Source organism: Salvelinus sp. IW2-2015, linkage group LG15 (genome assembly GCF_002910315.2).
Source record: "Salvelinus sp. IW2-2015 linkage group LG15, ASM291031v2, whole genome shotgun sequence".
Lineage (NCBI taxonomy): Eukaryota > Metazoa > Chordata > Actinopteri > Salmoniformes > Salmonidae > Salvelinus > Salvelinus sp. IW2-2015.
In genome coordinates, this window is record NC_036855.1 from 30,839,018 (window position 1) to 30,857,797 (window position 18,780).

The window sequence follows — 18,780 nt, forward strand, 5'->3', positions numbered from 1 at the left end:
TGTATACGGGTAAGATAGTCTAGCGTTACCTGTATGATCTTATTATTCGTATCTCAGAGCCATTTCCATTGCTAGTTATAACTTAATGTTAGCTAGGTAACATTGAACCTGGTTGGTTAGCTACCTGCAGATTCATGCAGGGTAGTTACGTCATGAGTTGGGATTATGGTTAATTGTTTAGCTAGCTAGTTAGCTAGCTACATGTCTTACAAAAGACTCCACTATGCAAGTATCCATTTCAATAGAATGTCACTGCAACAACTGTTGATGCACGTAGCTGGTAAATTCACTCTGGCTATCTACTCCGATTTCAGACCACAGGTAAAATAGTCTAGTTAGCTACATTTTCAGATATTACACGCTTGTGTAATTTTGACATCGTCTTTTCATTTCAAATTAAAGTGTACTGTTAGCTGGCTGGCTCGCAAGCTAAGGTTACATGTATGAGCTTATTATTCGTATCTCAGAGCCATTTGCTTGGCTAGTTATAGCCTAATGTTAGCTAGCTAACATTGAACCTGGTTGGTTAGCTACCTGCAGATTCATGCAGGGTAGTAATGTCATGAGTTGGGATTATTGTTAATTGTTTAGCTAGCTGCATGTTTTAACAAAAGACTCCACTATGCAAGTAACCATTTCGGGTGCGTCCGTAAATTCAATACTCCGATTTCAGAGCACTCTCGTCTGAGTGTGTCAGAGCGCAGATGACTTTACGAACGCTCAACACTTGTTCAATATGGCCGGTGTCAGTAAACGTCAGCAAAAAGGGCGTAATTAAATTGTTGCCAGCAGCACAGTTACTGTCACGTGTGCTCCCTCTCCGGCCTCTAGGTCACCAGGCTGGTCGTTATGGCGCCACCTGTCACCATCGTTACGTGCATCAGCGCATTATGACACTCACCTGGACTCCATCACCTCCTTGATTACCTGTTAGTGTTTCTTGTTTTGTATTATGTTCCGTTTATTTGATTAAAACTTGCTTCCCGACTCTCAGCGCACATCTTTACAGAATGACGCCTCACCAAAGGGAAGCATCAGTGAGTGTATTTTTTTTGGGGGGGGGGGGGGGGGTGTCGGGTCCGGGAGTCAGAACCGGAGCTACCTGGGAGGTCGGTTTGTCGGATTCCCCTGCCTCAGCTGGCTCGACGGATTTCCATACCTCAGCGGGTTCGATAGGCTCCCATGCCTCAGCGGGTTCAATAGGCTCTCATGCCTCAGGGGCCTCGATAGGCTCCCATGCCTCAGTTTGGTGAACAGGTTCCCGTGCCTTGACCAAGGCAACCAGGGAGGGCTCAGCCGGCTCATCAGGTTTCTGCGCCTCAGCGGAGGTGACCGGTCCGCTCCTGATCCCCGGTATCGTCCCTGTGGTTGGCGTCCTGCGGCTGAAGCAGAACACGCCGGGGAGGGGGTACTGTCACGTATGCTCTCTCTCCGGCGCTCTAGGTTGCCATGCTCCCATGCCTCAGCTGGTTCGACAGGTTTCTGCGCCTTAGAGGTGACTAGTCCGCTCCTGATCCCCGGGATTGTCATCTTGGTCGGTGTCCTGCGGCAAGAGCCGCGCGTGGGGCAGGGGTTACTGTCCCGTGTGCTCCCTCTCCGGCCTCTAGGTCACCAGGCTGCTCGTTATGGTGCACACCTGTCACCATCGTTACGCACATCAGCGCATTATGACACTCCTGGACTCCATCACCTCCTTGATTATCTGCCCTATATATGCCACTCTTTGGTTCCTTCCCCAGGTGTCATTGTTTCTGTTTCTTGTCAGTGTTTCTTGTTTTGTGTTATGTTCCGTTTTATTTTATTAAAACACTCACTCCCTGAACTTGCTTCCCGACTCTCAGCACACATCGTTAGTCACCAACACTCTGGATAACATGAAAACAGCCTAACCAACTCTGCTAGGGTGAGTAAAATGGTCAGAGTTTGGGTGGGGGATAAAGCTTAAGAGGGTGTGAACAATGTTGAATGGGTGTAGACAAAGAAGAGCTCTCCAGTAGGTACCAAAACATTAAAAGGCAATTTTCTGAAAAAGTGAGGTTACAAGTTTATCAACTTTCAAAGTGGAATTACCTTCCCATTGTCCCTCAAATGCAGTGTATGATACGCCTCTTTTGTAGCTCTGTGTCTCTGCTTTTATCCAAAGTAAAAAACAATTTTGCTAGATAAGACCAAATCAAGGCGGTCGGTCACATACTATGTAGAATGAAGCACATTGAATAAAAGCCTTTTCCATCTTTAATTGTTTTGTTTTCTCTCTATCAAGCTTTATATTCCTTTTATTTCCATTTTCTTTCTATTTATCTTTTTATTTAAATGTAATAGAATGGAACACTTTTTCTTTGTTCCGTTGATAAACTGAATCACATGTGACTTGGGTTTATTAAAGATGTTCAGTTGTTCTTGGAGGAAAACTGAAGAAAATACTTCATCTTAAAGGCCATGATCATAAGACTTGACTATTGGGGCGGCAGGGTAGCCTAGTGGTTAGAGCGTTGGACTATTAACCGAAAGTTTGCAAGATCGAATCCCCGAGCTGACAAGGTAAAAATCTGTCGTTCTGCCCCTGAACAAGGCAGTTAACCTTCTGTTTCTAGGCGGTCAATGAAAATAAGAATTTGTTCTTAACTGACTTGCCTAGTTAAATAAAGGTTAAAAAAAGTGAAACACTTGACTGTGAGCTAGTACCCTAACAGTATACTGTCATTTTTTCTCTCCCTTTTGTGACTATAACTACACAATACTGTCCACCCACACACCAGCAATTAACCATGGCATTTAGAAGTCTACCCATAATAATACATCTGAGATCAGAATAGATATATGGCAGAACAGGACTGCTTCCCTAATGGCACTCTTTTTCCTATATAGTGCACTACTTTTGACCAGAGCCCTATGGTATAGTGTAGTCCACTAGGGGATAGGGTGCCATTTGTGATGCATACCTGCAAGTGATTGTTGCTAAAGCCTTTTAAAGAGAACCGTGTGTGCGTGTGTGCGTGTGTGTGTGTGTGTGTAGTGCAAGGTACAAGCTCTTGCGGGAAGATGCCAGGTTAGAAAAATCAGCCTAACAATATCTACAATTAACAATAACTGATGTAATAAGGAAATACATTTCTGAATTATCCTCTGATGGTTCAGTTACAGTACATCCACTTTGAAGCATTTTCTTTTACTGTGCTACAGTGCAGATTACATTTTTCATGGCCAAAACTGACCGTATTTCATATTTGGAAGCTGCACAAATGACACTTTATTGATTAGACATTCTAAATGGCAAATAGATAAGGACAGAACCCTAGATAGATAAATGCCATGGAAATATCAGCGATGCCTTGACAGCAACAAAAAAATAAAAAATTTAGCCAGCATTGTCCAACTGTCATCATAACATTGTCCATCTCATCTCAAGGGCTTTACGTAAACGAAAAGCCCTTGAAAGCAGCAAACTGTGAATTTATGGATTGAGGACTAATTAGAGGCACTGAACGGGTGCTTTCTATGCAGATAATTTATTTCAGAACCAGTCGGGCAATTATGAAGTACAAAGATTGACACAGGCTATGTCCATATTTAGGTGATGACCAAAAATGACAGTTAAAGAATGAAACCGTCTTTGTGATGTCTTTGTGGTTCTAAAATATTATAAAGGATATGCAATCTGGAAACAGGTGTGAACAGGCCCGAGATTCAGAGTGGTTAGTACAGTTGTCTGATGGATGAACAACGTTTCATACTTACTTTACTGTCAAAAAAACACACTGGAGGAAATCATTTTCAACTAGCCTGAGGCTTTCCATAATGACACCAGAGAAGCACGTAGTCTTTAAGTATCCGGGTGTAAACATCAATAGAAAACTGTGTACAGCGCATTCCAGAGTTCACCAACCTTATTTTTAATGAGACCCAAGAGTTTACAAGCTGGATAGCATATTGTCTAGGTGCACGCAATCATATGATTCAGAATTCAACAAATTTATTTTTTTATTACACCTACTGTAGGTCTTTGGAGTTTACTATATGTTGATCTTTTGGACATTCTCCAAGTAAGCAATTTTTTTTTATCATGTTTGGTACAAATTTGACCATTTCAAAATGATCCAAAACGGAATGTTTTTTTGGTTCCAGTTTCACACAGAATGACCTTTCTGTGTATCACGTGTTGTTGGTTTCTATAAAGCAACGTGTACACTACCGTTCAAAAGTTTGGGATCACTTAGAAATGTTCTAGTTTTTTGAAAGAAAAGCACTTTTTTTGTCCATTTAAAATAACATAAAATTTAACAGAAATACAGTGTAGACAGTGTTAATGTTGTAAATGACTATTGTAGCTGGAAACGGCAGATTTTTTTATGGAATATCTACATAGGCGTACAGAGGCCCATTATCAGCAACCATCACTCCTGTGTTCCAATGGCACATTGTTAGCTAATCTAAGTTTATCATTTTAAAAGGCTATTTGATCATTAGAAAACCCTTTTGCAATTATGTTACTACAGCTGAAAACTGTTGTTCTGATTAAAGAATAAATAAAACTGGCCTTTAGACTAGTTGAGTATCTGGAGCATCAGCATTTGTGGGTTTGATTACAGGCTCAAAATGGCCAGAAACAAAGAACTTTCTTTTGAAACTCGTCAGTCTATTCTTGTTCTAAGAAATTAAGGCTATTTCATGCGGGAAATTGCCAAGAAACTGAAGATCTCGTACAACGCTGTGTACTACTCGCTTCACAGGACAGTGCAAACTGGCTCTAACCATAATAGAAAGAGGAGTGTAAGGCCCCGGTGGGCAAGAGAACATGTACATTAGAGTGTCTAGTTTGAGAAACAGACGCCTCACAAGTCCTCAACTGGCAGCTTCATTAAATAGTACCCGCAAACACCAGTCTCAATATCAACAGTGAAGAGGTGACTCCGGGATGCTGGCCTTCCAGTACAATTTGTTCAGTACAATTTACAGTGCCTTGCAAAATAATTAAAACTCCTTGGATTTCTTCACATTTTATTGTGTTTCAAAGTGAGATTAAATTGTATTTAATTCTCATAATTTGTCAACAAACTACACAGAATACTCTGATGTCAAAGTGGACTAAAATATAGTTGTGTAAGTTATCACCTTCAAATCAAATTTTATCAAATTTGATTTGTCACATACACATGGTTAGCAGATGTTAATGCGAGTGTAGTGAAATGCTTGTGCTTCTAGTTCCGACCATGCAGTAATATCTAACAAGTAATCTAACAATTCCACAACAACTACCTTATACATGCAAGTGTAAAGGAATTAATAAGAATATGTACATAAAAATATATGGATGAGCGATGGCCGAGCGGCATAGGCAAGATGCAGTAGATGGTATAGAGTACAGTATATGCATATGAGATGAGTAATGTAGGGTATGTAAACATTATATAAAGTGGCATTGTTTATAGTGGCTAGTGATACATTTATTACATCCAATTTTTTATTATTAAAGTGGCTAGAGATGAGTCAGTATGTTGGCAGCAGCCACTCAATGTTAGTGATGGCTGTTTAACAGTCTGATGTTCTTGAGATAGAAGCTGTTTTTCAGTCTCTCGGTCCAAGCTTTGATGCACCTGTACTGACCTCGCCTTCTGGATGATAGCGGGGGGGAACAGGCAGTGGCTCGGGTGGTTGTTGTCCTTGATGATCTTTTTGGCCTTCCTGTGACATCGGGTGGTGTAGGTGTCCTGGAGGGCAGGTAGTTTGCCCCCGGTGATGCGTTGTGCAGACCTCATTACCCTCTGGAGCAGCCCTACAGGATGCTCTCGATTGTGCATCTGTAAAAGTTTGAGTGTTTTTGGTGACAAGCTGAATTTCTTCAGCCTCCTGAGGTTGAAGAGGTGCTGCTGCGCCTTCTTCACCACGCTGTCTGTGTGGGTGGACCATTTCAGTTTGTCCGTGATGTGTATGCCAAGGAACTTAAAACTTTCCACCTTCTCCACTACTGTCCCGTCAATGTGGATAGGGGGCTGCTCCCTCTGCTGTTTCCTGAAGTCCACAATCATCTCCTTTGTTTTGTTGACATTGAATGTGAGGTTATTTTCCTGACACTGCACTCCGAGGGCCCTCACCTCCTTCCTGTAGGCGTCTCGTCGTTGTTGGTAGTCAAGCCTACCACTGTAGTGTCGTCTGCAAACTTGATGATTGAGTTGGAGGCGTGCATGGCCACACAGTCATAGTTGAACAGGGAGTACAGGAGAGGGCTGAGAACACACCCTTGTGGGGCCCCAGTGTTGAGGATCAGCGGGTTGGAGATGTTGTTTCCTTCTCTCACCACCTTGGGGCGGCCCGTCAGGAAGTCCAGGACCCAGTTGCACAGGGCGGGGTCGAGACCCAAGGTCTCGAGCTTGATGATGAGTTTGGAGGGTACTATGGTGTTAAATGCTGAGCTGTAGTCGATGAACAGCATTCTCACATAGGTATTCCTCTTGTACAGATGGGTTAGTGCAGTGTGGTTGCGATTGCGTCGTCTGTGGACCTATTGGCACGGTAAGCAAATTGGAGTGGGTCTAGGGTGTCAGGTAGGGTGGAGGTGATATGGTCCTTGACTAGTCTCTCAAAGCACTTCATGATGACGGAAGTGAGTGCTACGGGGCGATAGTCATTTAGCTCCGTTACCTTAGCTTTTTTGGGAACAGGAACAATGATGGCCATCTTGAAGCATGTGGGAACAGCAGGATTGATTGATTGATTGAATATGTCCGTAAACACACCAGCCAGCTGGTCTGCGCATGCTCTGAGGACGCGGCTAGGGATGCTGTCTGGGCCGGCAGCCTTGCGAAGGGTAACACGTTTAAATGTTTTACTCACGTTGGCTGCATTGAAGGAGCGCCGGCAGGTTTTGGTAGCGGGCCGTGTCGGTGGCACTGTATTGTCCTCAAAGCGAGCAAAGAAGTTGTTTAGTTTGTCTGGGAGCAAGACATCGTGGTCTGCGACGGGGCTGGTTTTCTTTTTGTAATCCGTGATTGACTGTAGACCCTGCCACATACCTCTCGTGTCTGAGCCGTTGAATTGCGCCTCTACTTTGTCTCTGTACTGACGTTTAGCTTGTTTGATTGCCTTGCGGAGGGAATAGCTGCACTGTTTGTATTCAGTCATGTTTCCGGTCCCCTTGCCCTGATTAAAAGCAGTGGTACGCGCTTTCAGTATTGTGCGGATGCTGCCATCAATCCACGGTTTCTGGTTGGAGAAGGTTTTAATAGTCGCTGTGGGTACAACATAACCGATGCACTTGCTAATAAACTCGCATTCCGAATCAGCGTATTCATCAATGTTATTGTCCGACACTCTGCGGAACATATCCGAGTCCACGTGATCGAAGCAATCTTGAAGTGTGGAATCCGATTGGTCGGACCAGCATTGGACAGACCTGAGCACGGGCGTTTACTGTTTTAGTTTCTGTCTATAGGCTGGGAGCAACAAAATGGAGTCGTGGTCAGATTTTCTGAAAGGAGGGCGGGGGAAGGCTTTGTATGCGTCACGGAAGTTAGAGTAACACTGATCCAGGGTTTTGCCAGCCTTGGTCGCGCATTCGATATGCTGATAAAGTTTAGGGAGCCTTGTTTTCAGATTAGCCTTGTTAAAATCCCCAGCTACAATAAATGCATCCTCAGGATATGTGGTTTTCAGTTTACATAGAGTCCAATTAAGTTCTTTCAGGGACGTCGAGGTGTCTGCTTGGGTGGGATATACACGACTGTGATTATAATCGAAGAGAATTCTCTTGGTAGATAATGCTGTCGACATTTGATTGTAAGGAATTCTAGGTCAGGTGAACAAAAGGACTTGAGTTCATGTATGTTGTCATGATCTCACCACGTCTCGTTAATCATAAGGTATACACCCGTGCCCTTCTTCTTACCAGAGAGATGTTTGTTTCTGTCGGCGCGATACGTGAAGAAACCAGGTGGCTGTACCAACTCTGATAACGTATCCCGAGTGAGCCATGTTTCCGTGAAACAAAGAATGTTGCAATCTCTGATGTCTCTCTGGAAGGCAACCCTTGCTCCGATTTCGTCTACCTTGTTGTCAAGAGACTGGACATTGGCGAGTAGTATACTCGGGAGCGGTGCGTGATGTGCCCGTCTACAGAGCCTGACCAGAAGACCGCTCCGTCTGCCCCTTCTGCAGTGCCGTTGTTTTGGGTCACCGGCTGGGATCCGATCCATTGTCCTGTGTGGTGGACCAAATAGAGGATCCGCTTCGGGAAAGTCATATTCCTGTTCGTAATGTTGGTAAGTTGACGTTGCTCTTATATCCAAATAGTTCCTCCCGGCTGTATGCAATAAAACTTAAGATTTCCTGGTGTTACAATGTAAGAAATAATACATTTAAAAAAACTAAATACTGCATAGTTTCCTAGGAACGCGAAGCGAGGCGGCCATCTCTGTGTCATTCCTGAGGTAATGCATGTTAGAAACACCTTTGGCATCGATTACAGCTGTGAACCTTCTTGGGTAAGTCTATAAGAGCTTTGCACACCTGGATTGTGCAATATTTGCCCATTTATTATTTTCAAAATTCGTCAAGATGTTGAGGATCATGGTTAGACAGCAATTTTCAAGTATTGCCATTCAAGTATTCAGTCAAACTGTAACTTGACCACTCCGTAACATTCACAGTCAATTATTGGTAAGCAGCTCCAGTGTAGATTTGGGCTTGTGTTGTAGGTTATTGTCCTGCTGAAAGGTGAATTCCTCTCCCAGTCTCCGGTGTAATGCAGACTGGATCAGGTTTTCCTCTAGGATTTTGCCTGTGCTTAGCTACATCCTGTTTCTTTTTATCCTGATAAACTCCCCAGTTTTTGGCCTCATTGCAACATCCCTGAGTAGTTTCATTCCTGTCCTGCAGCTCAATTCAGAAAGAAGACTGTCTTTGTGTCTGGGTGGTTTAATACATAATCCACATCATAATTATTAACTTGACAATACTTAAAGAGATAGTCAATGGCACTGCCATTCGTTATGAGGCTTTCAGAAAGCTCCCTATAGTTAAATCTGTGTTTTGAAATGCAATACTTGACTGAGGAACCTTACAGATGTTGTATGTATGGGGGACAGTGAGGTTAGTCAGTCAAAAATCATGTCAACCCCTATTAATTCTCTATTAGTCCATGGACCTTATGTGATTTGTTAAGACAAATTTGACTCCTGAACTAATTTAGGCTTTCCTAAACAAAGAGGCTGAATAGGCCAACTTATGCAATGACTATATTTTAGTTATACTGTATATATTTTTTTATTATCTTAAATTCGTTTTTTTTATATTTTGTGTAGCTTTTTGACAATAAATCAATTTTAATCACACTTTGTAACACAATAAAATGCGAAGAAATCCAAGGGTCCTGAATATTTTTGCAGGGTAGTGTGATTTTCTTTTTTGTTGCACACATGATAGTTAAGGCCTTGTTCATTGTTTTATAGTATAATTATTATAAAACACATTTCCAGTATGTGCTGTATCTGTGAAAGAAAGGCAATTATTAAGAAAAAGGTTCAGGATAAGGTCACTTATTGTAAATGTCTCTCTTTGTTCTCAGGCTCTTATTATCGTAGGGCCTTGTTCATAGATTAGAATTATAACACACATAATGTCTTCCTGGCCTACAGTATGCTGTTTCAAAAAGGCGTCTGTGAAAGAAAGAAAATGAACAAGAACCATTTTCAGGTTAAGGCCACTTATTGTAAAGGTCTCTCATTGTGCGATTCACTGAGAGCATACAATGATCCTTGTACGTGACTCTGTCAAAGATGCAATGTAAGATAAATGATTAGTGACGGTGAGTCTCTAGGAACCCACTGGGCACACACTGGTTGAATCAACGTTATTACGTAGAAACAACGTGGAATAGTGGGAAGTGATTGTGGTCTTGGAAAACATTTAAAAACATTTGAAAATGAGTGAAGGTTTTCAGTAGATGGCATGAAAACATCAACAGGTGTAGGATCTTAATTTGATCACCCTGTTGCAGGACAAGTTTCCTGCAATGCAGGAGATTTAAATCTTTGAGGTTTAAAAACGCTATTGAAGTTTAATAGCCACTTTGAGATTTCAGACTTGATTTTCTCTTCAAATAAAGATCCTACGTGTCTAAGTGTACCGATATTGTATGAAGAAACAGAAAGCTAAGTTGACAGACATTACATTTTTGGAATAGAATTATAGAAGCAGAATAAATGCCAAATCAGAACCTTTTATGTACAGTATATCATTATATACTTAAAATAATTAGACTGAATAAGATTGAATGTGTCCTTTAATTGGAGAACATCTTGAGATTTAACCTACAACTAAAGATTAATTTACTTTTCTACTGCCTTCCAAAGGCAAACATGAATTTGTAATTTTACTCAACAAGCTTTTTCAAATTCAGCTCACTTCGAAGCAGTTTGTTGATCGAACAAACTAACACATTGGCCCAAATTCTTGTTCATTTAAAGTCCACTCAACTCAGAATAAGCAATTGGTTAGTATGGCTTTTTTTTAATATCGTAGACGTTTGTCGAGGATTTGGGTATCATGTGCACATAATTGTATTACAGTAACTGGTTCAAATATAAAACTGTGTGGAACCTGATTAGTGTTTGATTCAGGAGGTGATCTAAGTTGCTGGAAATGTTTTGAGGTCAACGACAGGGCTAACTGGCATGTAATTTTAGCTCTCATCAATGGGAGCTGCTTGTGAGCTAACTTTATCTATTACTAAGAATTTAGTCATTTTCAAATGACTGAATAATTAGAATGTTTGGAGATACTCTGTATGAATACACAATGAATCCGCTAGAATTTCATAAGGAAATGATTTTCTTCTGTTTGTCTGTGTCCCAAGGTGCAGAGCGGTGTGTGAGTGGCTGCGTGCCCCACCCTGAAGAAGAGAGGAGTGATGGAGGTGTGGAGCAGCGAAGAAGAAAAGGGTCTGACTGAACTGGAGGGCTCGACAGGCACCATGATAGCCTTGAACTCCTCCAGCCACCTCCTCCTCTACTATGATGCTGCTAACCACACCAACTACACCACCACCAACAACATCACCTATTTCCCTTACTACCAGCACTCCCTCCCTGTGGCTGCTAGCTTCATCCTGGCCTACCTGTTCATCTTCCTGCTGTGCATGGTGGGTAATGTYCTGGTGTGTCTGATCGTGCTGGGGAACCGCCGCATGAGAACCGTCACCAACCTTTTCATCCTCAACCTGGCGGTCAGCGACCTGTTGGTGGGCATTTTCTGCATCCCCACAACACTGGTGGACAACCTCATCACAGGTAGGTAACGGTTTGACTGACCTGGTGAATGCAACTCTGTCTGAGCCGGCGAACCAAAACTGGTCTACTACGTCACATATGTACAGAAACAGTGCATCCGGGAATATTCAGACCCCTTTACTTTTTACACATTTTGTTATGTTAGTGTTGTTCAAAAATTGATTAAATACAAAATGTTCCTCTTCAATCTACACACAATACCCCATAATGGCAAAGGAAAAACGGGTTTAGACATTTTTGCAAATGTATAAAATAAAAAAAGATATCTTATTTACATAAGTATTGAGACCCTTTGCTATGAGACTCGAAATTGAGCTCAGGTGCATCCTGTTTCCATTGAACCTCCTTGAGATGTTTCTTCAACTTGATTGGAGTCCACCTGTGGTAAATTCAATTGATTGGAGATGATTTGGAAAGGCACACACTTGCCAATATAAAGTCCAACAGTTGACAGTGCATGTAAAAACAAAAACCAAGACACGAGGTCAAAAGAATTGTCTGTAGTGCTCCCAGACAGGATAGTGTCGCGGCACAGATCTGGGGAAGGGCAACATAAATGTCTGCAGCATTGAAGGTCCCCAAGAACACAGTGGCCTCCATCATTCTTAAATGGAAGAAGTTTGGAACCACCAAGACTCTTCCTAGAGCTGGATGCCCGGCCAAACTGAGCAATCGGGGGAGAAGGACCTTGGTCAGGGAGGTGACCAAGAACCCAATGGTCACTCTGACAGAGCTCCAGAGTTCCTCTGTGGAGATGGGAGAACCTTCCAGAAGGACAACAATCTCTGCTGCACTCCACAAATCAAGCCTTTATCGTAGAGTGGCCAGACGGAAGCCGCTACAGTGAAGCATGGTGGTGGCAGCATCATGTTGTGGGGATGTTTTTCAGCATCAGGGACTGGGAGACTAGTCAGGATCGAGGGAAAGATGGGAGAAAGGTTACCTTCCAACAGGACAATGACCTTAAGCACACAGCCAAGACAACGCAGGAGTGGCTTCGGGACAAGTCTCTGAATGTCCTTGAGTGGCCCAGCCAGAGCCCGGACTTGAACCCGATCGAACATCTCTGGAGAGACCTGAAAATAGCTGTGCAGCAACACTCCACATCCAACCTGACACGGCTTGAGAGGATCTGCAGAGAAGAATGGGAGAAACTCCCCAAATACAGGTGTGACAAGCTTGTAGCGTCATACCCAAGAAGACTCAAGGCTGTAATTGCTGCCAAAGGTGCTTCAACAAAGTAGCGAGTAAAGGGTCTGAATACTTGTGTGAATGTGATATCAGCTTTTTATTTGTAATACATTTGCAAACATCTCTAAAAACCTGTTTTTGTTCTATCATTATTGGGTATTGTGTGTAGATAGATGTGGGGGGGGAAACTATTTAATCCATTTTAGAATAAGGCTGTAATGTATCAAAATGTGGAAAACGGGAAGGCGTCTAAATACTTTCCGAATGCACTGTATGTGCACCATGTCATTGGTCTCTGTCTCGCTCTGCTGTGTGTGCATCTTGCTAACTGTCATGCAAATGGCAGGGGCTGAAGCTCATTGGCAGGAACTCAAAATGTTAGGGGGCTGGCCAATGTGGGGGGAAATGGTGCAGCACAGCTTCCCAAAAAATGGTTGATTTTAAACTAGGGATTTTGTTGCTAATTGAGGTAAGACATTCTGCTCATAGATTATGCATGTATGAACTACACATTGACACATCCAGCCCACAGCGGGAGGTAAAAAAAAAAAACTTAATAGCAAAGTTCCGGAGCATGTCTTTAGTAATTTGTGAATTGACTGAATGACTCATCAAAAACAAAGAACAGAAACATTGTTATAATGAATATAAACAAAGTGTTGCTGCAGGCAACATTAAATGATCAGAGGAGACATAAGAGTGAGGAATATTGTCAGAGATCCTTCCTGCTGAATGCTTTTCATGAGTTTGTATTTTTACCACTGGCCATTTTCTTCTTATCTTCCAAAAGCAGAACAAAAAAAATTGGAAACTTCAGAACTCAATTTACATAAGTATTAATATTTTATCACTGGGTTTGGATATTGGAGGGACCCATGTATGCCCATAAGCATTGAACATTTTAACCTTGGTCCACCCCACTATCTTTTCGTCACCCCCAAGACCCAATGTGAAGGCCAAACCCTGCCAGTGGACATACATTACCAGTCAAAACACACACCTACTCATTCCAGGGTTTTTCTTTATTTTTACTATTTTCTACATTGTAGAATAATAGTGAACACATCAAAACTATGAAATAACACATATAGAATCATGTAGTAACCAAAAAAATATAAAATAGATTTTGATTTGTTTAACATTTGAGTCTTCAAAGTAGCCACCCTTTGCCTTGATGACAGCTTTGCCCACGCTTGGCATTCTCTCAACCAGATTCATGAGGTAGTCACCTGGAATGCTTTCAATTAACAGGTGTGCCTTGTTAAAAGTCAATTTGTGGAATTTCTTTTCTTCATAGTGCTTTTGAGCCAATCAGTTGTGTTGTGACAAGGTAGGAGTGGTATACAGAAGATATCCCTATTTGGTAAAAGATCAAGTCCATATTATGAAAGAACAGCTCAAATAAGCAAAGAGAAACGACAGTCCATCATTACTTTAAGACATGAAGGTCAGTCAATCAAGGACTTTTTAAAGTTGCTTCAGGTGCAGTCGCAAAAACTATCAAGCGCTATGATGAAACTGGCTCTCATGAGGACCACCACAGGAAAGGAAGACCTCTGCTGCAGAGGATAAGTTCATTAGAGTTATCAGCCTGTCAGTTCTCTTTGGTTATTTGAACTGTCCTTGCCATAATATGGACTTGGTCTTTTAACAAAACGTTTGACTGGTACTGTACATTAACTGACAGAAATAGCAAATCTTCCATGTAATTAATCTCATAGGCCTAATAGTACTGTAAATAAATAGGCTATTGATCATGGAAAGAAGTTGAGGGCGCTCAACCAACGTGAGTCAAAGTGCAATCAAAAAATGTTAACATTGAAAATGATTTATTTTTTTAACCTTTATTTAACTAGGCAAATCAGTTAAGAACAAATTCTTATTTACAATGACGACCTAGGAACAGTAGGTTAACTGCCTTGTTCAGGAGCAGAATGACAGATTTTTACCTTGTCACCTCGGGGATTCAATCTAGCAACCTTTCGGTTACTGGCCCAACGCTCTAACCACTAGGCTACCTGCCGCCCCTGAAAAGGCACAACGCACACATAGGTTAGGCTACTATGGCGAGAGAGTGTTACGCCTTTTCATTTTCAATAAGTATTGATTACCCATTTATTTGTCGCTGCCTGCAAATCATCCTCCTAAAAGGTAGGTTATATCCTATAAGCCTATGCAAAACGTAGCAAGTGTTGCTGTCGTCATTCTTGCTGCTTCAAGTTCAGTAGCCATACCTGCGAGTTCAGGTGCGGGTGTGGTCTCAATTAAATAGAGTAGGCTATAGCCTATGCATGGGCGTAGAAGCACAGGGAAGTTATCTGTCCAAGGAAATTTACTTCCTAAATACTTTACTACATTGCCTAGAAATAGGTCTAAATATTGATCAACCATATTTCTCAGTCTGAAAATCTTCGAACTCCTAAATGCTAGGCTAAAAATAGCTGAATAGAAAGTGCAAGTCTCTCCAACTCTGCTCTCTTCAAACTACATCTAGCACATTGGCTGATATAGCCCAGCAATACAGGTAGCCTAATATAAGGGCCATGTGAGAATCTCTGTTAATTTAAAGAATTTCTTAAGTTATTTTTGTGCATTTGATATTGCCTATAGGGCGCAAATTTGCTGGAACCATGGCTGGCAAGTGAGCTGTGTCACATACGCCTAAAATAACATTGCGGGACTGCAGTTGGGTTTGGGACCAGGGAGTCAGGCAGAAAACCAGCAGGTGCGGGCGGAGTGCGATTTGAAAAGCTGTGGATGCGTTGCAGACCTCTACTTTGCACCATGACCGTAATGCCTGTAACGCTAGTGCTGTTTATTACTGTCTCAGTGTGAAAAGTAGGGAATTAGCTAGGGAAACTGACAGATCAATAATGTTACATCGACATACTGACTAATAAAAACTCACATTGCACTGAAAAAACTTCAGAATATCAATCTTCAATTGTTTGGCTGATGGTTATCATTTGATTCAGGTTTAGTGTGATTGAGGCAAAAATAATAGCTCAAGTTAGCCAACTTTTGGCAAGCTCTCTCTCTCTAATGGTACATCAACTGGTGAAAGCTAGCCAAGTGAATTCACTTCTGTTGAAATGGGACAAAACAAAGGCTACAAAACATTTCCTTACAAACAACTGCTAGCCACCTCATATCGCTATCTGACAGATAGCTAGAGGCTAGAGCTGACCTGGCTGTGGTAGCTACTAGCTAGCGTAGATAATTCATTCACCTCAGTCGAGAGGGGATGAAACATTAGCGAACGATACATGTCAGTTACAAAACTAGCTCAGAACTGCGAATAAAAACTAGTTTCGTTTTTTTCTGTAAAGTTAAACAGCAGTTACCTGGCCAGCTATATCAGTCAACTAAAGAGTAGTCAGTTTCTGCTCTACTTGCGTTTACAACTCGGTGAAAGAGGTCCACACACACACTGAACTATGCTCAACTCTTGCGTGCTGGTCCAGCCAGCCTTCCAGAAGCTTTGCATGACCCCCCATCCCCAGTGAAAGTTGCACCCCTGTAAAAATATATGAAAAATGCATCCAAAGTTAGAAACATAGCGTGACATTTCGGTCAACGACCTTCATCAGACAGAGTAGTACCACTACTCCAGTTGTTTGAGCACGAAACCCCCTTTTCCTTCGACAAGGTAGAGTCATAATGAGATTTAATTCATATTAATGATGGGTAAGAGTAGCACCTCGTGGACGAAGATCAGATTCTGATTCTCTACATTCTCTGTCGAGAAACTAACCCTATAAGAATGGGTGTACATATCCTCTTGTCCTCATTATTCATAATGTTAACCTTTTGCATGCCCATTCATTTGAGGAAATTAAATTACTATTGAACTAAAGTGTTTTGTAGAAAGCAATCTAATGGAGAGAAAATCATTGCTTTGGGTATCTTGTTAATATACATTTTCTGCAATTTATCTTGGCAACCGGATATAAATTGTGCCTATACCCCGCTGAGCTTGGTGTGATGAAGAGCTTTGTTCAAACATAACTTAGAAATCTTAGACACTGTTTGAGTTTTATTTAATGCATATTTCATCATGTTCTTTTCAGACTGTCATTATGCACTTTCTACTGATGGAAAATGGGGGAATGTAAATTGCTAATTTACAGACTAGTTGTATAACTGTTATACATATAGCAAATGGCTCATCTATAGTTGTATAACTTCATGATAGCAAATTACAGCCAAATAGCAAATTATACTTATGATTCCCCATTCTACAGACACATTCGAATTGGTTTTCATTACCATCTTTTGCCTTATTCATCAAGTCCTTCAAAACAAACAGAATAGATGTTTAACCAGTGTTTATATCTCCATCTGTGGGTTGAGTGATTGTGTCTGTGTAAATGTATATATTGTGCCATCAACTTGTTAGTGCATATGACACAACTGTGTTCAAGGCCTAGGAAATTGCAGCTGGGAAAGTCTATGTATTTTAATTTGTCCTTATTTTACCAAGTAAATTGAACTATATGGCTGCTGTCTCTTTGTAGTTGTTGGTAATTGTCATTGATTTTGTCAACAGGCTGGCCGTTTACCAACACTGTGTGTAAACTGAGTGGTCTGGTGCAGGGGATGTCTGTGGCTGCCTCAGTCTTCACCCTGGTGGCCATCGCAGTGGACAGGTTGGTATGATGGAGGGAATTTGGTTGGAGGCAATGATTCTTGTTTACTGTGTAATTTATCTCACCTGTGATTGAGGGTGCCCTACAGTGTAGAAATAGCCATTCAACCAGTTTTCAAAGTAAAAAACAGAACATTGCACTAAGTGCAAGGGGTGCCAATATATTTGACCACATTTGTATAGTGCCTTGGCACACAAAAAACAGCAAGCATTCTTCCTTTTCCTCTCTCTATTTCCACTCTCCACAGGTTCCGCTGCATTGTGTACCCTTTTCAGCCCAAACTCACCCTCCTAGTTGCCAAGGCGACCATAGCGATGATCTGGGTTCTGGCCGTGGTAATCATGTGTCCCTCAGCAGCTGCCCTGACCGTGGAGGAGGTGGCTGATCACTACATGGTTTACAGCCAGAACTACAACATGACCTACCCCCTGTACTCCTGCTATGAGAACTTTGCTGACCCGAAGATGAGAAAGGTCTACACCACGGTTCTGTTCGCACACATCTACTTGGTGCCCCTGACTCTCATCACCGTCATGTACGGGCGCATCGGGGTGAAGCTCTACACCTCTGTGGTGTCAAGCAGAGAACCTCAGGATGCAGCACCTCCTCCCCCCCCAGCCAGGCATGAGGGGGGAAGGCCACAGATCTCCCAGAAGAAGATCAAGGTGATCAAGATGCTGATTGTGGTGGCCCTGTTGTTCATGCTGTCCTGGCTGCCGCTGTGGACTCTGATGCTGCTGACGGACTACGGAGGGCTGGGAGAGGAACAGCTGGAGCTCCTCACCGGATACATCTTTCCCTTCGCCCACTGGCTAGCCTTTTCCAACTCCTCTGTCAACCCCATCATCTACGGATACTTCAACGAGAACTTCAAGAGGGGCTTCCAGGCCGTCTGCCAGACCAACTCTTGTTGCCGCACAGGGAATAGGGGTGAGGTAACGGGAAGGGGAACTAGGGAAGGTAGAGCAAGAGGTGGGGGTAATGGTGGATTGGATGGAGGCGGACTGAGGGATCCCACAAGCAACCCCAATCCTCTCTTGTTTGGGGCAAGAAACAAAGTATACACCGACGGTAATGTGGCAGACTCTGTGCTCCTTGAGCTGGAGTTGAAGAAGAATTCTAAGGTGGGAAGCAACACAGTCCATGTTGAGGGCATGGGGACTGGGGCGAGTGGAGGAATGGGAATTGGCTATGTGATGAACAAAAAGGGGATTCTTGTTGAGGAGCCCACCAGCCCAATGGGAGTGTGTCAGGCCTGGGATCATTAGTGGGGATTGAAACCATGGAGGTGATTTCAGCATCCCTTATGAATAGAAAAGATAGGCACAGTCTTATTTAATTTTTCAGATGGTGTGGTATGTGGACTCAAGTCAACATTAAGTTAGACCACATGACAAACTTTGATCTTGGAGTCTTTCTAAGATCCCTCCAACCACTAAAAAAAGACCTGGGCCCGTATCCACAAAGTGTCTGAATAGAAAATTGGTCATAATAAGTGGTGAGAATAGACATCCCACTGGGCGCACACTGGTTGAATCAACGTTGTTTCAGCGTAATTTGTCAACGCGTTGTGCCGTGGAATCAACGTAGAAAATGCGTAGGATTTTTTTTTAAAGTCATCAACCAGTACTGTTTATCAAATTTCAACCAGCGTTGTA

At 42.4% G+C, this 18,780-nt stretch overlaps 1 protein-coding gene across 1 annotated transcript; it reads left to right on the plus strand.

Moving 5' to 3' along the window:
• Nucleotides 1-10,903: 10,903 nt before the first annotated feature.
• On the plus strand, nucleotides 10,904-18,478 carry LOC111975172 (neuropeptide FF receptor 1-like). The gene is made up of 3 exons (XM_024003377.1): nucleotides 10,904-11,282; nucleotides 17,023-17,122; nucleotides 17,370-18,478. Exons 1-3 carry the CDS (start codon nucleotides 10,904-10,906, stop codon nucleotides 18,388-18,390), a joined length of 1,500 nt encoding a protein of 499 aa, XP_023859145.1. The 3' UTR covers nucleotides 18,391-18,478.
• Nucleotides 18,479-18,780: the final 302 nt, after the last annotated feature.